Source organism: Pleurodeles waltl, chromosome 5 (assembly GCF_031143425.1).
Source record: "Pleurodeles waltl isolate 20211129_DDA chromosome 5, aPleWal1.hap1.20221129, whole genome shotgun sequence".
In the NCBI taxonomy this organism is placed as follows: Eukaryota; Metazoa; Chordata; class Amphibia; order Caudata; family Salamandridae; genus Pleurodeles; species Pleurodeles waltl.
The window spans coordinates 513,848,570-513,871,526 of record NC_090444.1 but is presented as its reverse complement, the minus strand read 5'-3'; the positions used below and the strand labels follow the sequence as shown (position 1 = coordinate 513,871,526).

The 22,957-nt window shown below is 41.6% G+C and overlaps 1 protein-coding gene across 6 annotated transcripts in view; it reads right to left on the bottom strand.

The window, feature by feature from the left end:
* Positions 1 to 22,957, bottom strand: part of REPS1 (RALBP1 associated Eps domain containing 1) — a 748,137-nt gene that overhangs the window by 608,759 nt on the left and 116,421 nt on the right. For all 6 annotated transcript variants that reach the window (XM_069234311.1, XM_069234314.1, XM_069234310.1 and 3 more), the window contains exon 2: positions 3,834 to 3,957. In XM_069234311.1, the coding sequence (XP_069090412.1) occupies positions 3,834 to 3,957 (124 nt within the window). The remainder of the gene's footprint in view (positions 1 to 3,833; positions 3,958 to 22,957) is intronic.

The window sequence follows — 22,957 nt, the reverse complement described above, 5'->3', positions numbered from 1 at the left end:
CACGTCCGACCATGACAGAGGAGAGAAAACAATCTCAGTAAGGAGTTGATGACCATGCGCAGACTCATCGAGGAGTAACTCAATCCTGTGACTCGAAAATGCTTCCTCAAAGAAAAACATCTTGCAACACTCTGAACCCAACAGTACCTGGAAGGAGCATGCAGAGAACGTGTATCTACAGCCACATATGCCACCGATCACAATATTTTAATGAGGATGTCATATTTTCGAGAGAAGGTGCAGTTCCTGCTACACATCTAATCTCTCAATTATCCTTTCTAGCTCTGCCCTAGAAAGATCTTAACTGTTTTTGATGCCTGTTTTTTCTAAAATAAATTAACTCTTAGTAACTCTTCTTGTAGAAGGGGGATTTGGGACAGCGTTCACCAGCCACTGCTCTGTTCAAGTGTCATTCACAATTTAGTTCAGTCCACGGGCAGCTATGATAGACTCGGAAACTGGGTATGTGTCCTTCAGCCATTCCCATGTAAACAGTGTCAGTCAAATTGTGTATCAGACCCAGGACAGCCATTCAGTATTTGGCTTGTTAGACAGTGTGAGTGGTGGTAATTACCTGCTTACTGCCGGATTCTACTCCTGGAAGGGTTGGCCATTTAGAGACAGAGGGTTTGTGTCAAACTGAAGTACTGCTTTACTCACCTTCTTTTGTATGTCAATATTTCTCACAGAAATCTTGGCTCCTACTGTTACCCACACTTCTTGTGCACACTTAACCGCTTCTCACGTGATTGCTTTTCCTGTTAACATGGGTCACGGCAGTCTCAGGTTTTGCTTAGCCTGTCCAAAAAATGTACCGTCTCACTCTTGCCCCCACCAATATCAGCACTACTGAGAGAGCGTAGCTTATATAATCTATATTAACATGAAATGTTTATTAATCAATGTGTGATACTGCCGCATAGAAACTATAATAATAGTAATTTTGCTTAGACGTGCACTTGAATTGTGACCACGGGGAATGGCCACTAATGTATATGTGAACTAATAATGATAATCAAAATGTCTTATATTATGTTTAAATAAGTTTATACTAATGTTTGCGTTATTGAATCTGTACTGACAACCTCATAGGCCTTAAGTTAGCATGAGCCGAAGCTTAGCTGCCTTGGCTCTCATATTAAATGCATTTTTCTATTTTTCAGTGTGCTGACTCACAAGGGGACATGACCCTGCTTGTTCTTTTTTTCTTCAACTTGGAAGATGAATGTAACCATATTAGATCTGTTCCCATCACTTTCTCTCATTTACAGAATAAATGTTAAAAGTAAATTGAAACAGTGTAGATTAATGTAATGTGCAAGGTCATTCAAACCGGTGAAGACAATGGAACTGCTGACCAAAAGATGTACAAAGAATTACAGAAGGATGAAATCATACCAGACGTACGACCTCTGAAGACGTCAATTACGAAGACCAATCAAAGACTTGTAAAATAATATGGGGTGAAGAGTTAGATTACCTAATGTGTATTTTGATAGGTTAGAAATAGTGGGTTATAACAAATGACGAATAGAATTTTGGGGGAATGTATAATGGAAAAGGGATAAAAACCTCATGTCACGAGAAGTCATTTAGAATTAGGTAGGGAATGCTATCGATTTTATCCAGAAACTTTGTCATTCTGTTTGGTGACTTGGTGGGTTACTTAAAACCATCCTTGCCCTTAGATTTGTCCATGTTACACTTTACCTCCTTATGAGGGATTTGCCCTTTTTGCCCCGGAGCTGAGTTCTGACTGATGGCGATTTGACTGATGTTCTGAAGACGAAGACTGAATCTGTGTGCTGACCTAATCCTTGGAGGGTAATTATGACAATGCATTTGTATTTTGTCTGTTTGCTTTTCCTTTCTAGGTACCAACTGCTTACTTTTGACAGAGACCGTAGCTAGATGTTTTCCAAATTGGTGTTCTAAATTGTTTTGCATGAAGCCCAACATGCGAATGCTAATCAGTGGTTAGGACAGGTGTTCACCAAACTGACGCAAATAGACAAACGACCGAATCTATGCTTTGTTGAACTGACGCGGTATTGATACTCTGCTAAAATCGTTCTATGTTTACGCCGTGTTATGTTCTGATGTTTGTGATTCTTGCTTTAATGAAATCTTACCAAAGTTGCGATATCGTGACTATGCTATTATGTTTCTTGGTACTGAGATTAACGCATTTGCTTCTAGATTGTTACTAATAGGGAATCAAACTTATAAAATTCTACTAAACAAGGTGTGGTTATTCATGGCTGAAAGGTCATGGTAGCATCTTTGAATTGATTAATGACTTTGACTAAAGTGAAGTGAAGTGCATTGTTGTGATAAATATTGATGACATTTTTGATGTATTGATTGACATATTGATTAGCTATCTCGTCCTAAGGTGTCTCTCAACTGGGCCAAAAGATTCATTGGCCTAAAACGAGTCCTGATGTGTAATAAGTTATCATAGAGGGACGAGTTAACACTACCAAAAAAAATCATCATTACCACCACCAACTTACTACCCTATTACCACTAAAACCATTACCACTGCAACCTATTAGTACCACCACAACAATTTCCATCATCATTGTCACTAACACCACCGTTACCTAGCTACACTATTACCACTATCTCGTCAGCAAGTACCATTACCACCATCACCCCCACAGTCATCACTATCACCTCTGAATCCAGCATCACTTTCATCGCCGCTGTAGCCACTATCACCACTATCACCCCTGTTATCACCCCTGCTTCACACAACACTTATCACCACCACTACCACCAATATCAGGACTATAACAGCCATCTCCACTACTACCATAACCACTACCAGCAGACATGCTTGAATTTGTAAGAGCACTGCACTGCTTTATACTTTTGGGTGCGTACGATAAAGGTTTTTGTGGGTAGTAATGCGAGGAACCTTAATGCTTACTATAAAGTAATAAGCCAGACCTATTAGATTTGCTAATGCTGGTTTTAAATTCACATTTTTATTCCATTACCTCAAATTGGACTTTCATCTTTTCTTATTCATCTCTCTATTTTTTATGTGCCTTCTGACAAAGTTAAGGAAATAATCTTTTCTACTATTGGTATATGTCCTTATAGTAAACCTGATCTACTAAAGCATGTTTTCGCACGAATGTCATCCATTCTGCTTGAGCTCACATTCAAATTATTCTCTCATTCTTTAGGTGATACTGAAATAAAATCTCATAACTTGGGAAGATCGGAATCCAGAGTCCCCCTCCATACCCTACTGAGTAGTAGCTAATTTTCAGGGGATTTATAGATCACTATAATCTTTCTTATTGTTTTTTTCTCGCATAATATTTAACTGAAAGCCTTGGACTCTGGTTCCACCATGGGATTCCTACTATGCCATGTCCTGGCAGTGCTTTTCAATTTCAGTCTGAAGGTTACAGCTGCCAACTGTTGTCAGCTTTTTTAAATAAGCATGTTAATTGTACATATCCAGCAGTCTCTCATTGGGAATGTAATGAGTGTGGCCTTATGAAACATCTGGCTAAGGCTGAACCACACAGGAATTTGTCAGGTGTGACAAACATTCTGCTACATGCCATCACTTTAAAGACATTCAGGTGAAAAGGTTTGGTGTTTTGCCTTAGAAAATAAGTATGATTAAATAAAGACATTTGAAGCTAAAGCACCAGCAATTTATTCTGTCTCTTCTGTTGGTAGTTCACATTCCCAGGCCAGCTCCTTTTTTGGGGGATTCGTTGTAAATGCACGTAATGAAGGAATGATGTAAACCAAATGACTTGACTTCCTTTGGATCAGTAAAATTAAAAAAATTAAATTCTTGTTACCTGTATTTAAACTCTCCATTCTTAAAGGAAGGCCAGCCTGTGCCACTGATATCAATTTCAAGGCAATATAAAACTGACTTCTTCCGAAATATCCAAGTCTTGTTGCACCACAAAGTTCCATAATCTGCAAAATAAAAGGATTATTTTTAACAACCAATCAAGTAAAGCGAGACAGGCAAATGAGTACACGAGGTTGCCAACATGGCATAGACCTGTTTAAAATTTAACAATGAATTCTGGTCTCCACTACAAAAATGTAAAACTAAGTGTCATCTGCACCAATTAAGTTTTCAATATTTCTGCAGTATGAAGTAATCAATATTTATTTTTAATTCAAGTTTTTTCTGAAGTCTACTGCAGAGCACATGGTCTTAGAAAACTCAATTCCAAAGAGCACACTAAAGCCCTAGAAGTCAAAAGGAACATATGTTAACTGCAAAATTGCATGGATCTCTGGTTCTAAATACGGACACCAAGCGTGTGCCAAAATTATACCATTGTAACGACTTCTTATCTATCACCCTACTTCATTGTGTATGATCTATTAATAAATCTGGAACTACAATGAAGAGGTTCTCTGTCCTGGTATTTCATCAAGAGCATTCTCTTCCTCTTGGCAATCTTCCTCAAGTTCTTTAACCACTGTAAATCCTGACACCTCCATCCCCCCCTCATCTTCCCTCCACGCTTTCTCCCCACAAACGCTTAGCCCTTTTCTGATGTTTTTGGGGTTGTCTTCACTTAAGCTTTTGTCATTTTCCCCCTAACGGTACATTAGCAAACTTTACGTTCTTTTTTCTTCCACATGCTTGTGATTCTACAAGTATCCAAGGGTTTGTGGTTTCTCTTGGAGGGAACCAAGGAAATAATCAAAACGCTGCAAAAGGTACTTTTTCCTGAAAAAAGTGCTGTGCAAGAACTTATGTGTTTTATTCTGAGGAGGGCAGCAATAAAAGGTTTACTTTGCGAAGCTCACCCTTTTTCCAGCTTTCATGAATAGGTGTTAAAAAACAGCTTTAACAGTTTTTGCAACTATCTAAATTGTAGTGAATTTTGCTTTGTTTTCATGGTTTCTACCTACTTGCAGTTTGTGGTGGAAGCAGGTCCGATACCAATGGTAAATCCAGAAAGCTATACATTTCTGAAAAGTAGCGATATGGGCCTCCATCCAGTGACAAGAGAGGCCCAAAAAGAATAACAAGGAGTCACGAAGATTTTGACTTTGAAATGTATCCAGCGTGGCAATGTGAGCAACTGCGGTATTTGGGCCTTATCTCAACCTGTACCCATGAAGATCTACCAACCCCAGGCACTTCTGAAAACTAGACATCCCTGGGATTCCAATTTGATATGACTTTTGTGAACCCCACAACAAGCACCAGAAAGATAATCTGTCTTTTGAGCCATGGCAAGATGTTCACATCATCCACACCGAGAAGGTAGCGTGAAGGACATGAATACGCTGCAATCCACACTGAAGTGGTTAACTCCTTTCTCCCTATGGGAATTCATAATGCTTGGGTCTACAAGCCCATCCCCCATCCCTCCAAACCCCCTATTTCATTATACAATATTCGATCGCAGTGGTTGTCTGTTTAGAGTTTCTTCCACATTTTATGGCTAACTGCATCAAAAGCTCCCCACACTGAGGAATACCGGCTAGCTCTCGTTTCCTTTTTTTCTATCTAACGCAGCCTTGATAAGGGTGTAGCTTTGGGCTAAGGGGTCGATTGGGTGGAACGATCCCCATCCCAATAATTTCTTGGTCAGGTCATACCTTGCCAGTGACAGTCAGGCCGGCTGTTGGTCGTCTTACTTGTGACACCAAGACCCTGCTGTTGCTGACTTTGCATGTGAGGGCTGAGTGCACGTAGGAGGGTATGTGATATGTGAGCATAGCCAATGCCTTAGGGTGTGGATCTGATAGGGTTCCCTACCTGTCTCCCACTGGGTGTGCTGCCTGGAATGATCACCCACAGTGCTGAAGCTTGGTGTCTATATCAGGCCTTGGAAGTGGCACTCAGGACATTTGTGTCACAGTGCTCTGGTGGTTTAGCGCTGGCCTTTAAATGAGTATTACCTACAGCAGCATTGATTTTCTTCTATTCAACTCTCCCTGCTAAGGAGCGGCACTGGAGAAAAAAATCTTTATTTTATATCAGACGCTTTCAGTAGGCACGGCAGAATTTCAAAGCCAACAGTGCAACACCCCCCTCCTCCTAAGGCTTTGCATGGACTTTCACCCTTCTATTTTAGCTTCTGAACAGTGGGCTATAGGTCCATGTCTGCAGAGGTTTCAAATCTAATGTGTGAAACAGGTACACATTTCTAACAGTTACTTCGCATACAAATTATTAGTTCTTAAATCGCTTCATGCTTTGTTATTCTTAAAATCTGTTATTAATGAATAATCTGATAAGTTCTGGTGCCATGGTTAGCACACTTGCTGGAGTCACAGTTGTGCGTGAGATCAGGAAAATACAGATCAACTGGTTTTATTTTCAGTAACAATACGTTATATCTCCTTCTGAGGTGCCTCAGTGCTATTCTTTCTAAAGCGTTCATGTCTTACAGCCAGAACTGGCAGACTCACAGTGCCATATCAGAAACACTTTATATGTATGTTCCAGAATCTTCTCTTATTTGAGGGATGGTACTTGCGTGCACCTGAATACCCTCTCGGTGCTTTGTTGCTGAGCTTCCCTACAAAAACCCTGCCCCCTTATCACAACTCGCACGTGCACAAGGAGAGGTGCTCCAAGTGCAGCAGCATCAAGGTCATTTACACTCATCTATCGACATGTGTATCCATATAGGATGAACAACACTGTCTCCAGTTACTTAATAAACCACTTGAAAAGCATCTCCCAACGACCTCCCAGCCAGGAATGCTCAGCAACTGTCTGCTCAACAGCTTCTGCCAATCCACATTCCAGAATCCAGAAGTGGAAACACACTGCTGCTAAGCATAGCATCACCAGCTCTGACATGCTGAAATACTAAACACAACATATTCCCTTTTCTTACTAAACTTTTTGTTCCCATAAAACAAGCTCCTAAAATCTATTAAAATTACAACCTTCTGTACACACTTTTCATTGTAAAGGATTAAGTACAGAAGTAATCTTGTAGTTTTTTAGGTTTCATTCTGGTGTGAGAACTCTGATTTCTCTCCTTGATTCTCTTATCCTCATGAATACTGTTTGCCACTGTAACTCCTCCATTCCTTTCCACCTCATTGTGCATTGTTACTCTCCGAATGTTCCAACACTTACCATCTGACAATATTAACATGTTCCATTCACTTTTGATTTCTTTTGGCTCAGATAACTTTGAAACCCCCTTCCTCATCTTGTTCCCTGGCACACTCTCACCATCATCCTTTCTTCAAATACCTTGCTACCCCTTTTCACCTTTTCGTTTTGCTGCCTGATATTCTTCCACCTTCAATTTCAATTTATTTTTTTATAATCCACATCCTGACTCTCAGACCCAGCCATCCATGCAGGTACAGCTACTGTGCAAGGTACCCTTCCTTTCAATAAACTGAATGGAGTTTCTCCAGTAGCAGAGTGAGACGCAGTTTTTTTTTTAAACTCCACAACATATTTCCTCACTTCTTTTCTCCAACACAGATTATTTTATATGGCCAATGTATGCTTTCTCCTAACACTCGGTTGAAGCATTCAACTAAGTCATTTCCCTTAGGATGATATACAGGGGTTCTAAAATGTTTGATTCCCCACTTCTTTAAAAATTCATCAAACTCCTCGGATATAAAATTGCGGGCCATTTTCTGAAATTATCTCTGCCAGGCAGCCCTCCCTGCGAAATACTTCACCTTACAAAAGGTAATTACATCCTTTGTTCTGACTTCTCTCATGAAAGCTACTTCTGGCCATTTTGAAAAATAATCACTCATCACTACTACATACCTCTCGCTCACCCCCCAAACAAACGGCCCACATAGATCTGTAGCAACTTTTTTCCTGCTCATTTGGGTAATGCTACAGGACTTATATCTGATTCATGTAACACATCGGATTTGTCACTTTACATGCATGGAATAAAATCCCTGATAAACCTTTCTATTTCGATGTTTATTCCTGGCCACCAAATATGTACCCATGCCTTTCTTTTGATTGCTGTCATTCCTCTGTGTCCTTCATGCAACAGTTTAAACCGTCTGTTGCATAACCCCTCGGGTACCACTAATCTATCCCCTATTTATTACACCATCCACATAAGACAACTCGTTCCACATGTTTTTGAACATTACCAATTCTTGTTCAAGTTTCCAATTCTTGTTTTTTTCTTTCAATTTCTCCAATAAGGTATCTTTTAACACTGCATCCTTCCACTCTTTCTTTTAAGGCCCCCACACAAATCTGTCACCTCAGCTACCATCCATTCCTCTTCCTCTTTTGTCACGCCTTCGAATGGTACCCTAGATAAACAATCAGCATAAATATTCTTTACTCCAGGCACATACTTTACTGTGAATTCATACTCTTGTAAATAGTATAACCACTTCTCCTTTTCATGGTGTGGCTTTTCCAGCTCCCGCTGGGGAAGACAGATCTGTCAACGGTTTATGGTCAGTGTGAAGTTCAAACTCCACACCCCATAAATATACCATGAAGTGCTGTATCCTCCACCAACATGCTAGAACTTTCTTCTCTACAGTGTAATAAGTGCACTCAGCACCCTTCAGGGTCTGTGATGCAAATGCCACCACCCTTTCACATCCTGTGTGCACTTGCATTAATGCTACCCCCAGACTGTAACTACTGGTGTCTACTGAAATTATAATCATGTCTTCAAGGTCAAACTGTTTCAGAGCCACAGCTTTTACAATGGAATTTTTCACCATGTCGAAACCTTGGTGACATTCTGTTGACCAATGAAACGCTCATCCCTTCATTAACTCACGTAAGGGATGTACCTTTTCAGCTAAACAATGAACAAACTTTGTATAATATTCTGCAAGTCCTAGAAAAGACCACAACTGATCCTTGTCATTTGGAGAAGGTGCCCTCTCTATCATTTCCACCAAACTGAGTTTAGGTTAAATTCCCTCATAGCTCAACGTATGTTCCAAGTATTCAACTTAATTTACGCAAAAATCGCATTTTTCCAAACTAAGTCCTACTCTTTCCAACACTTCTCAAAAGAATTGTGGTGTTCTATATTTGCATCCCAAATCAACATACCCTGGAACACTAATACCTTCTTCAACCCTTCCAAAACTCTTTGTAAGATCCTTTGAAAAATAGCAGATGCTGAGGGCACCTCCCATGACATACAAACAAATTGATATGTCCCTTCTGGTGTTATGAAGGATGTCAACTGTGTTGATTTCTTATGTAAGTGTATCTGATGAAATGCACTGGGCAAGTATAAGGTAGTGAATAGTTCCCATCCTTCACACTAGCTAACATCTTGCTTATACATGGAAGGGGAAGGCAATCTATCAAAATACAACTATTCAAGTCCCTTAAATCCACAAATGAGTATTATTCCGTAAAATTTCTTTGTGAGATCAATCAGACTTAAACAATCAGAAGTCTCAGTGAGTTCTATTACTCCTTCATCACATAATCTTCATAGTCCCTGTTTTGAGGATTCTCTCAACACTAACCCTAATACCAGCAATCTGACACCAAAATACCCTTCAGATTCAACATCAGTTAGGTGCAATGCTCCCAATTTCATTCTCTCCCAAATAACTTTGTTAATGAAAGTAAAAGGCAAACATGAATCTGCCCACAGTTATTTCACTCCCACTAATTTTGATCTCACATTTTGAAGGGTGATAAATAGGATTCCTTTCACATAAATTTCCACCCTTTGTTCTTCCATTCCGCATACAACTAGTACCCCTACATCATCGACTTCTTCCCTGTTTATGTCAGTTTCATTCTCCTCCTTCATTGTTCTTTCCTTGTTCACTAAATTTACAGTTCTTTTTGTGATAGTTTTGTCTGATAATTTACAAACTCTTGAGAAATGTTCCACTTTTTTGCACCTAAAACATGCTTCTGGTAGCAGGATAATTACTTGCTTCTGCAGTATATCTAAAACAATCCCATCTATAACATTTTTTTCTTCCTTTTTAACTCATTGACCTTATAATCCCTATTGAAATCTTTCACATTTTTTCATATCGTTCACACTGTGTATTTTGTCATCATTCCCGTTACTTTTATACCCTGCTCCGCGTAACTCCTTGACATAACGAGAGGTATTCTCCATGTGTCTAGCTACATCTATTGCCTTATCCAATGTAGGTTCCTTTAATCCCAACAATTTTTCTTGGATTTTTAGATTATACATTCTATTAATCAGTTAATCTCTTACAAGTTCATCTCTGATCTCTCTAAATTTACATGAATGACAATCTTTGCGAAGCTGCAACATATTGTTCTATTGTTTCACCTTGTTTTTGAGGACGTGAAAAAAACTTATGTCTTTCCACCACAATGCTTAGTTTTTTTTTCCATTCTTCTTCTGATGTCTTCAGTGCATTTTCATACTCATTTTCATCATCACTGTCTGATTCTGCATCACTCTCTCTAAACATCTCTCCTGGTTTTGGCAAGGGTTTAACTATTTTTCTTCCTTCTTAGCCTAAACATTGTTTGAGAATGGCAAGTTTTCTTTTTGCAGCAAATGCATTACCCCAAATGCCTAATAAATAAGCTTTGAAAGATTCCATGCCATACAATGTTGTCCAGGATCTTTTAAGAACATAGGGGAGCTGGAATATTATTGGATACTATGTCCAATGCATCTCTCCACTCACTCACTGCAGCAGCGCACATAAGTAATTTTCCCTAACACTCCAAATGCTACTAAACTCCTTTATACTATACTTTAGACTGTTGTTTTGTAAATACAATCAAGAAACATCTTCTCAACATATAATAAATTGCAAATGATGTACTTGGTAGTTTTGTTTTTGTATTTTTTTAAGCTGTTTGCGTCAGCGAGACATAGCTCAATGCGTACTTATTTTCAGTACCTTGATTATATATCTGCTATGCACATCGGTGTTTATCCTTGGACGTTCACTGCCCTGCTTATGTTTGCTGTGCACATCAGCGTTTGCCCTTAGACGTGCACTTTTTACGTTTTAGCTGTGCATGTCAGAGACTTTGTTCATAACCTGCCACATGCAAACTATTATCAGCTGTGCACATCAGCGGTGTGCCTCCTAGATAATATTCAACTACCTCAATGTACTTGTCACCCTTCTTAAGCCGCTGCATATGCCAGAGTGCCAGTTGCTAGGTAACCAACATTGCTTTGACGTCCCTGCTACCACGACACCTGCTACACTCTGCATAGTGCTCTGCGTCTCTACAATAGTTGCGGATATCAGCACACGTTGCTAAGATACCAAGCGTCCTCTCTTATGGTGCTCCTTGCTGCCACACACCTAACAACATGCTATGTGGAGCTGAAAGGTACTTGCAACCTTTCACTTGAAACAGTTCCTGAGCGTGATTCTGTGCCGGAGCGCAATAATCTCGAGTGCTCTTCCCAGCTTTCAAAACTACAACAGAAGGTAGACTGTTACTTGGTTACATCTTTGAGGCCCAACATTGGCCCCCCAATTGAGGCCCGACAGCAGCCCTGACATGCTCAACCACATCACAGTTGATAAAGTTTCTGCATCACCGCACACTGCTCAATCCCATCTTCCTCCCAGTGTAATTGAGAGAGCGCAGCTTAAATACTAGGAAATTAATATGAAATGTTTATAAACTAATGCGTAATAATGCCGCGTAGAAAATGTATTAATGTATTTTGCTAAACGTGCGCTTGAAATGTGCCCACGGGGAGTGGCAGTCAATATATACAATGACTAATGAAACTGATTAATAATGATGAAATGTTATGTTAAAATATGATTTTGCACTAATAATAAAAGGTTATATGTTAAAGTTCTGCTAATAAATCATTAGGCCTTAGTTAGCATGAGTCGAGGCCTAGCTGCCCGGTTTCATATTAAATGTGTTTTTCTAAGGTGCAGTGTGCTGACTTGCTGAAGGACATGAACGCGTATTTTTCCAAAGCTAGAAGATGAATGTAACTGTAGTAGATCCGTTCTCATGAAATTCGACTTGCTTAGTGAAACATTCTTGCTGAATGCAACATTGTAGACTAGTCGCAGGTACAAGGTCGCCTGAACCGGTACAGGCAATGGAACCACTGACTAAAGAAGCAAAGAGGAACATGAGAGTATGAAATCATACCGGACATTCTACCCACTGAACACGTCAATCATAAGGACCAATAAACTACGTGAGAACTGTTATGGGGTGACAAATTTAATGAAGTCATCGAAACCCTATTGGAGGGAGATAGTGGGGTGCCAACCCCAACCAATTAAATTTTAGGGGACTATATAACAGAAAAGGGATAAAAACCCTTGACACAAGGAAATGAGTTAGTTAGGAAGATGCTATTGCGATTTGCTATGACCCAGACACTTTGTTACTCTGCATAGAGACTTTGCTGTTTGGTTCTTCAAACCATCCTTGCCCATATATTGCCCATTTACACTTTACCTCCTTGTCAGGGAAGTGCCCCTTTTACCAGACTGCTGAATTCCTTGCTGATGGCGAATCAACTGATGTCCTGAGGACGAAGACCGAACCTGTATGCTGACCCAATACGGAGGGTAATTATATAACAATGAATTTGTAATTGTCTGTTTGCTTTTCCTTTCTAGGTACCAACTGCTTCTTTTGACAGAGACCCTAGTTAGATGTTTTCTAAATTGGTGTTGCTAAATTGTCTTGCATGAAGCCCAACATGCCAATGCTAATTCGAGGTTAGATGAGGGGTACAGTAAACAGACACAAATAGACAAATAACTGAATCTATGCTTTGTTGAATAACGTGATAATGATACTCTGCTAAGGATAACCTATGTTGACGACGTGCTATATTCTAATATTCGTGATTCTTGCTTTGATGAAATCTTATCAGAGTTGCCATATTGTGACTATGCTAATGTGTTTCTTGGTCTTGAGACTAATAAACTTACTAGGAGAATTGTAATCAATAGGGAATAAACTTCATATAATAGTACTAAACTGGTGTGGTTATTCATGACTAAGGTCATGGTTGTTTCTGAGTTTTATTAATGTCTTTGACTAATTTGAATTGTCTTATTATGGTAAATATTGATGACGTTACTGATATATTGATTGACATGTTGATTAGTTATCTCGTCCTAAGGTGTCTCCAATCAGGGTCAAACAATTCATTTGCCTAAAACGAGTCCCAGAGTGAGTAAATTAGTCATAAAGGGACGCGTTAGCAGTTCTGGTAGCAGAGAGACGGCTTAGGCCCTTTGGGGCCCTAGGAGGAGGGACCAAAGTGTTTTTCAAAATAATGCAAATCGGAGGTATGATGCGTTTCTAAATTCCCCATGACTTTCCTGGAATCTCGGAGCTCGCCTAAGTGAGTTGGGTATGTTCTCGGCGTTCTAGCATGTGTGTTGTAGAATTTGCGCTTGCTCAGCTTATGCATATTGAAGGTGATTTGTGAAGTTTGTGTGGATTTAGGTCAGGTAATGTTGTTTTAGTAGGAGTGGGCGTACTCCGCAGTATGAGAGTAAGAAGTCGGCGAACTTCATGTGAGTGTGGTGCTTTGTGCTAAAAAATTATCCATGTGGTTGCTGGTGATGTACGGACCTGTCGTGGTCCAAGACTACGGAGTATATTGACAAGTGTAGGAGACACTTGGGTTTATGTTGTAATTTGTGCGGTTTAATAGGTAAATCGGATGTGGTTGACAAGTCGAGTTTGAGTCAAATTGTGTGAGTGAAAACTTCGTTGGAGATTTGGCAAGTTCTAAAGTGCACTAGAACAAACCATTGACAAGTCGAGAGTAGGATTTGCGGGTCGAATTCTGCTTGCGAGTGCGGGAGCTGAGAAGGAGAGAGTAGCGGCTGAGGCTTCAAGTGAAATCTATGTAAAGTTCTGAAGCGATTGTGTTACCCTTTCCTGTAGTAAACCGGCAAATTTGGGTTTTGTTGTTAAAGGTGCTTGCAATCTATTGCAGTAGTTTTGTGTGAGGAGGACAAGCCACAAGACTTGACAGCTGCAGTGTGTGTGAGTGTGACGTCATTTGAGCCACGCTGGGATAGGTCAGTTGCTGAGAGGGGTCGCACACGGATTGGCAGATGTCCGTGAGAGGTAATTGGTTGAGAAAAGTGGGTGAAGAGTGTTCTGGGAATTAAAGTCACTTCCTGATTAGATTCTGAAGCAGAATAAAAGACGCAAAAATGAAGTTTTTCAAGGCTCTGACGAGTGCTTGGAGGGGAGATACATACATTACAGCGAGTGTGGGGGAGCCTACATCGCCTGAGGGTACTCCAGCTTATATTGTAATGGAGGATAAGGGAGTCTTTGGTTATAACAGTGGTGCAAATTGACAGAGAAGGAGGGATGTTTAGCGTTTCCGGAACACGGAACGTTTAATGTAAGAATTTTGGAAAATGTGCGAATGATAAGTGTGCAAAAACCACCTCCGAGACCAGCTCAGTATGAGGCATTATCAATCTGGGATTTGATGGCCATACAACAGAGACAGCAGAAATTTGAAAGGAGAATGAAAAGAGCAGAAAAGACTTTAGCTGAGGTTAAATGGGATAATGAGGCCAAGATGTGGAGAAGGGGATAGTTGACGGACTTAAAATGTTTCCGGCAACAACACAAGAAGATGAGACACAAGGAAAGAAAGCCACTTGTAAGACAGACAAGGGCTCTAGTAAGCCAAAGGAGACTCAGAGGTCTTGGGTAGACGCAGATGATTCAGACGATGAAGAGTTTCTAAATCAGTTGTTACATGATCGCTCGCCACCATATGCCATAAATGATAACGTACAGAGCACTAGTGTGGGTTCTGAAAACCCAGCACAAAATAAGGGCATCACAAGTACAGGGCAGACAAGTGATACAGTTTTGATACAGAATGGTGTCAGTGTACCCACTGCGCCAGACACACAGATACAGTTGCAGCCACCACAGATTCAAGGGCTTTATCCTTATGTTCCAGTATTAGAGACAACTACGAGTCTGATGGTGCCTCCTGGTCCAGTATATACAAGATCAAAGCTAGTGCAGATCGAGCCAACTCCACAATTGTTGCCCCAGCAACAGGTGTTTCGAGTTATACTTCAGTTGCAGGATCGCAGTCAGTACCTACAGCACCAATGATGAATCAAGCTATGGGAGTTAATGCTCCACAGGGTTTGGGACTTGGCCAGACACCAGCTGCTATATCATTACCAATTACTGTTGGTCCACCAGTACCGCTGTATGCGCAAGGTAAGCCTGGTGTATGTGATCAGGGAGTAATGACCAAAGAAGCAATAAGAGGAGGGTCCATAGGACACTTGCAGGGAGAACAGGCAGTCGAAAGGTCTAGATCCTTGTTAGACTTTAGTCCGATTGGGGTTCCTTTGGAGACAATGAGGCAAGCAGGGTTGGGAACACTAATCCCACAGGTAATGAGTACAAATACGACACAGACACCAATGGTACAGTCTGGAAGTATTTTGTTGCAAGGCTTAACAGCGCAACAACTGAACAAATGGTTAGACAAGCTCAACACTCCGCAGACTACTGCAGTGACCACAGAGAGGTCAGAAAGGGAAGAATACCTGAATTTTGTGAGACTGGGTGTAGAAGCCATGGAACTATTGGAAGGAACAATGGGGGTGAACAGACTAGAGTCATACACGGAGGCAGAATTGAGGTATCTGTGCCCCAAAATAACTAAAGAAGTGAGCAAGGTGCATCAGAGGTTGGCAAACCTGGCAGATAAATACAGCATAGACACAGAGTACTAAACATTTGAAAAGAAGCTACAGATTAGACTTCAAGCCTAAAGATTTCAAGGACATGAGGTCTACCGGAATGAAGGCACACCTCAAAGAAATACTGCAGAGTGCTCAAATTTGGGGAGCCTTAGAGAAATGGGAAGGCAGATGGGCAAAGAAGAGATATAAAGAGAAAGGTGATGGTCCGGAACCAAAGCAGGCTAAAGCCGCACCGGACACAGGGACAATAAAAATGTTACCAATGAGAGGAACAGCCAGAGGCGTTCTAGTCCATGTACCGTGGTCTAGAGGTGACATTCTGTCATTCACAAATGACTACCCCAGGTTGAGGGAGAAGCCAATAGACTGGTATCAGCAGACGGACAGATTTGTGAAGCTTGCAAAATGTCTCTGGGAGGACTTGAATACCCTGTTTGAAATTATAGTTCCACCTGACTTATGGCTTGAGTGCAAGAGGGACGTAGACTGTCCGACCGAGGAGCCGGCAAGGGATAAGGTTACCGGAGCACCGTCTGAAGAGGTGATGAAATTTTATCATAAAGTGATTGAGTTTATAAAGCAGAAAGTGTCGCCGAAAGTGACTGATTGGCAGAAAATCGATCGAACCTCACAGGAAGCCAAAGAGTTGATTCATGCTTACTATGAGAGATTGTTGAAAGCATTCAAACATTACAGTGGCACTGAGGTTATTGAGCCGAAAGACATGAATCATCTTGTGTTCAGGTTTGTTGAAGGGCTGAGACTAGAAATTAGCCAGATGATTAAGAATCATTTGATCTGTTGGCAAGCGAAGCCAATTGATGAGGTGTTGCAGTATGCGAAATACTGTAGTGACGAGATTGAGTTGAAACAGAGAAAGTTGAAAGAAAAGGTAATGGTGATGCAGATTAAGGCAGCGCAAGCAGGGATGCAGGGAAATGGAATTCAGCAGGTGATACAGCAGCAACCGCAGGGGAATGGAACGTTTCAGGCACTGCCAAGAGGCCGAGGACGAGGAGGTTTTGTGAACCGTGGTCCAGATATAAATACTGTTGTGGTTCAAAATGATGTGCAGGGGATGAAAAAGGTATCACCATGTCACGCGTGCGGGGGCGTGGGGCATTGGACGCGGGAATGCCCAATGGTGGTTCAGGATGGTGTTGTTCAACAAAGCAATGATGTCGGTACATTTCAAAATGTGAGGGGTCCAAAAATGAGGGGCCAAAATCCAAATTTTCAGAATAACATGGTGCAGATGCAGGGTCTCCAACCTGTGCAACAGATGCAAATGCCACGTGTTCAACCAGCACAAATGCAGCAGGCACAACAGCAGGTTCCCATGGTACCTAGACAGCAAATGCAGATACCATTAACTCCAATGGGACAGCAACAGGTGATGCTTCCTCAACAGGTCACAGGTCAAACGATGAGTCAAAATAACAGTACAACAGTTCCCACTGCGTGGTGAGGATGGAATAAGCGATGAATGGTCGGATGATTGTTCAGACAGTGAGGAGTGCAGGCTTGCATCGTCCCTAGAAGTAGACCAGAGGGGACCCTATGTAGAGGGAAAGGTGATGGGTCATAAGGTTTCGTTCCTAGTTGAAACAGGAGCTACACGCTCTACAGTTAGGAGTGCAGAGGTTCAGAAATGACCACTTTCAGGGCGTACCATAAGAGTGGTAGGAGTAGCAAATCAGTTCCTGACCAATCCGATTACAGATCCGGTCCAAGTTGAGATTGGTAACTTCCAGGGATTACACAAATTTGTAGTTTGTGACTCGAGTCCTGCATCCTTATTGGGAAGAGACTTACTGTGCAAAACAAGGTGTTCGATTACCTGTTCCAATGAAGGAATTGAGGGGCAGACAAACAGTGATGATGAAGGGGACGATGGTCAGTTTCCAGAGTTAAAGACGGAGACCGCAAACGAGGAATACCCTTTGATAACCCTATTCCCGATGCTTACAGTGACTGACTTACCACCTGAGTGGCAGGGAACAGTGACAGAGAAAGTGTGGGACCTGACAGGAAAGGAAGTGGGACTAATAAAAGGAGTAGAACCGGATAAAGTAGAGGTAAAGCCAAATGCAGTGTTTCCCCAGGTACCGTAGTACCACATGGCACAAGATGTCCTCATCCAAGTAGCGCAGATAATTGCGGTCTTTGTGAAGCAAGGGGTTCTTAAAGAAGTACTGAGTATCCCGTGTAATTCACCAATAATGGGCCTGAAAAAGCCCTGTGGTAAAGTTCGAATTGTTCAAGACCTGAGGAAAATAAATGAGATAGTGGTAAAGTGTTGCCTCATAGTGCCAAATCCAGCTGTGATCATGTTTCAGGTTCCGTGTGATGCAGAGTGGTTCACCGTTGTGGACTTGTCTCAAGCATTCTTTTCGGTGCCTCTTCATGAGGATAGCCAATTTCTCTTCAGTTTCAAATTCCTGGATAAGGTTTACAGTTGGTGCAGAATTCCTCAAGGGTTTTCTGAGTCGCCTTCCATCTTCAATCAGATATTGAAGAAGGATTTGGAGTCATTAGAACTGCCTTTCAGTTCGACTCTAGTGCAGTATATTGATGATTTGTTGATTGCATCCAGAACAAAAGACGACTGCAGGTATGACACAATTGCCTTACTAAACCATTTGGGAAAGAATGGACATAAAGTGTCCCCAAAGAAGCTGTAATACTGTCAGAAAGAGGTGAAGTACTTAGGTCACCTGATTGAGAAAGGGTCAAGAAAAATATCCAAGGAAAGAGTGACAGCCATACTGCAGATGAATCCCCTGACAACAAAAAGAGACGTTAGGATGTTTTTGGGAATGGTGGGCTATTGTCGTCAGTGGATCCCCAACTTCTCGATTATCTATAAACCTTTGGTGAGATTGACTGTCAAGGAAATTCAGGATGGCCCGGGTGCCATAACCATGTCCGAGAAAGAGATGAAGGCATTCATGGAATTGAGGGAAAGTATGTGCAGGGCACCAGCTTTAGGTATGCCTGATTACACAAAGCCTTTTGTACTGTTTTGTCATGAACGTGATGCTTGTTCTTTGTCTGTCCTGACACAGGTCCATGGAGGTGCATTCGCCCAGTAGCATATTTTTCAGCTACTTTGGACCCAGTCGCAGGAGCCTTACCGGGTTGTTTGTGTGCAGTTGCAGCAGTTGGGCAAAGCCTCTCCCAGTGTGAAGGAATAGTGATGGGGCATCCTTTAACAGTAATGGTCCCCCATTTAATTGAAATCTTGTTAACCCAAACCAAGACGCAGCACATGACAAATGCGAGGTTAACAAAATATGAAACAATTATACTGGGGTCACCTAATGTATCCCTTAAGAGATGTACTGTATTGAACCCGGCAACTTTACTTCCTATTGAAAATGCAGACATTGATGATGCCGAGGAGGTAGAACATGATTGTCTTGAGGTAACAGATCTGTGCAACAAACCAAGACCTGATATTAAAGATGCCCAACTGGAAGAAAATGATTAAATTATTTTTGTTGACGGTTCATGCTGTTAAATTACGCAGTAGGAGTACTGAGAGCTGGGTATGCCGTGTGAACAATCACTGGTATCTTAGAAGCTTCCTGGCTCGAAAGAGTGTACTCTGCTCAAGTGGCTGAATTAATTGCTCTTACTAGGGCATGCCATGCAGCTGAAAACCTAAAAGTCACTATCTATACTGACAGCAGATATGGATTTGGGATTGTACATGATTTCGGCCAGTTGTGGTCACAGAGGGGTTTCATGACCTCTTCTGGTTCTCCAGTGAAAAATGGCAAAAAGAGTAAGGATTTGTTGCACGCAATTCAGTTACCTCTTAAAATTGCTGTGGTGAAATGCAATGCTCATGTTAAGTCACAAGATTTTGTGTCAATGGGAAACGGCTATGCAGATCAAGTCGCAGGGTTTTGTGCATTGAACTGTATATCGTTTCGAGATCAGTAGGAATTTTTACCTGAAACTGAAAATGAAACATGCACAGGGTATGCATTAAGGGTGGTTGACACATTAGATCAGCTAAAATCCTTGCAGGGACGTGCCAGCAAAGAGGAGAAACATTCCTGGCAGAGAATGCAATGCGTACAGAGATCTGATGACTTATGGATTTCAGAGGAGGGAAAAATGGTTTTGCCAAACAGTCTTTTGTCACAGTTTGCGAGGTTTTACCATGGTCAAGCACATGTTGGGAGAGCCGCAATGATCAGGTAGTTCAAAATCGATTGGTTCAATCAAACAAGCTGCAGAGGTTATCTGTCACAGGTGCATCATGTCAGCAGATGAACGCAGGAAAAGGGACGGTGGTGAATTTGAGCCACGTTGGGAGAGCAGGAGGTCCATTTAGCAGAATGCAGATGGATTTTATTGAGATGCCCGTGTGTGGAGGTCTGAGATACGTGTTGGTGATTGTGTGCATTTTCAGCCACTGGATTGAAGCTTACCCTACACATGAAAATGACAGTCTCACAGTAGCAAAGCTGCTGCTTAGGGAGTTAATACCACGTTTCGGGTTTCCGATCTCTTTAGAATCGGATAGGGGCAGACACTTCAGCAATGAGGTGATTAAGCTCTTGTGTGCTGCATTAAACATTGAGCAGAAATAGCATTGTAGCTATCGCCCTGAAGCATCAGGACTAGTGGAGCAGATGAATGGTACCTTGAAGTCGAGAATGGAAAAAATGTGCGCAGCTACCAATTTGAAGTGGCCAGATGCATTGCCCTTAATGTTGATGTCAATGAGAAACACACCTGACAAGAAAACAGGACTGTCTCCTCATGAAATTCTCATGGGCCAAGCTATGCGATTGCCCGCACTGCCTGCAAATGCTCTTGTGAATATCACGGATGATATGGTGTTGGACTACTGCAAGGGGCTGACTGAGGCGGTCCGCTCTTTTTCTCACCAGGTGGAGGCTACCACATTGCCACCGATAAGTGATCCAGGTCATACCCTGGAAGCCGGTGACTGGGTGGTTGTCAAGAAACACATGAGGAAGTCGTGTTTGGAGCCACGTTGGAAGGGGCCGTATCAAGTGATACTGACAACTACTACTGCTGTGAAATGTGCGGGTCTTCCAAATTGGATACATGCCAGTCACACAAAGAAGGTGACGTGTCCAACTGATGAGGAACTTGAAGTGTCCAAAACAACAGCTGCAGAGAAGGAAGTCTCAGGGCCAGAGAGTATTCTAAGGGGAACTGAGACTGAAGGAGAGCCCGCAGAGGACAGCTTAATCACTCAAACCGTAAACGAGATCCAGAGGAGTGACAGTGAGCCTATCTCAGCTGGGGCATCAGGGGAACCGACACAAAGAGAGGTTCTCCCAGAAGCAGACGGATACGGGTTTGAAATCGAGCCCATAACTGACCCTGAAGGCGAAGGGAGTGAGGCAGAAGGAAGTTGAGGTGTTCCGACTCCTCCTGAGCCACTTGCAGAGCCATCAAGAGAAAACACCATAGCACAAGTGGAGGGCGCTGTTCAACGTCCTGAAAGGCCAAGCAGAAAGAAAACACTTAAAGGAGATAATTGGCCAGAGCCACAAGCAGGAGAGAAAGTGATCCCTTATGAAACAATAGAGGAAGAAGTTGACACAACCAGGAAAGAAGATCTTAGTGAAGGAGAGTTGCAGGGTGATCGCAAACTGAAAAGAAAGTTGCAAACAGAAGGTACGCAGGTCCTGAATGGGCGCATGCCACATCAGCTGAACGGCAACAAGAATTCTTGGCGTTCTGTTTTGATCAAGAGGTTCCAGGTCAATGCTACGGCACCTGAATTAAAAAACTTTAGAAAGAGACTGTGTTAAAATGAAATCAAAATTGAAAGCTGAAAAGCTGAGAAAAGAGACTGATAAATTACCGGATGTGACACTGTTAACCTGAATTGACTCTGAAAAACCGATTATGACAAGCTGCTAACCTGATCTGACAAAGGGGTCCTGGAGTGAGTGAAACGCTGTAAATACTCGCAGAGAAAGAGAGACTTTGCACAGAAGAAAAAAAAAAAACGAGCTTTTATATCGTCCTCAAGTTGATTGTTTGCTTTGTATTAGTCTGCTATCTGATTCTTTACACATCATGAGTTACACTAGAGATAATAGTAATAGGGGTAGGACATATGCATGTTTGGTTGTTGGTGAGGGAGTTGTGTGTGGTAGTGATAATAGCTGTGATTGTGGGAATGCCATTGGTGGATAAGAAAGAGACTAACAATGCTCCAAACCCTGAGACTGCTACACTAACACCATGGGAGAAGTTTGAGCGGGATACAAAATACTTGCATGAGGGAGCTAATTCAAAAGGGGAACTATCTACTAATGTCTTCTATCGCTTGCTGAATGAGTATGTTGACACAAAGGATGCAAAGAATTGTTATGTGTGCACAATGATTCCTTTGTCAGTACAAGAAGGAGTTACTTATCATAGTCTGCCACTTACCTACGGGATAAGCTGTAGTTCGCTGTTAACAAGATTCTATGTACAAGAACATGTTCAATACTTCTATTCTAATTTAGATGTAGTGTTTTCCTTTGTGCCTGTGATTAAGTTTCTAAATAAATTAGCTAAAGAACACAACATAAAATTAGCTAGTGGTTTCTTTCAGCCGACACTGACATTTGGGACAGCTTATGCACACCGCTGTAATCTAACCTGCTTACTAACACCTGTAGAAAAATGCTTCTTAGATCACACTGATGATAGACGGAAAGCATTAAAGGAAAGGCTAGAAAAGGGATTAGAAAAACGCATGCTTGAAAATGATTATGTTTACACTGCAATAAAGACACAGGGCAAGTTATCTATAGATGCATTACACGTAGGAAGGCTTTGTATATATAGGCCGAAATCTGAGCATGACACTATTTGTGGGAACAAGTGAATGCAGGCATGTGTTTTTGTTTCTGAGTAAATGGACGTTCATGTTAAATGGACAGGATCCAGCGATCCCTGGGATCTATTATATATGTGGACTTAATGCTTATTACGGTCTTCCAAAGGGATGGCATGGGACATGTTATTTGGGAATAGTTTTTCCCAAGATCTACCAGATTGATGACTTAAAGCAAATTCCTAAAATGTCTGAATTACAGCATACTAGACAAAAGAGAGAGACAGCAGCTGCTCTCGTTGGTGACATATTTGGAGCCATAATTCCTTCAGTAGGGATTATCTTAAACTCCATAAAGATTCGAAAGTTGTCTACTATTGTGGATAACATGCTGACAAACTTCACAGGGGCTATACTCCTGGTGGATACTGAACTTGCTGCAGAAAGAGCTAT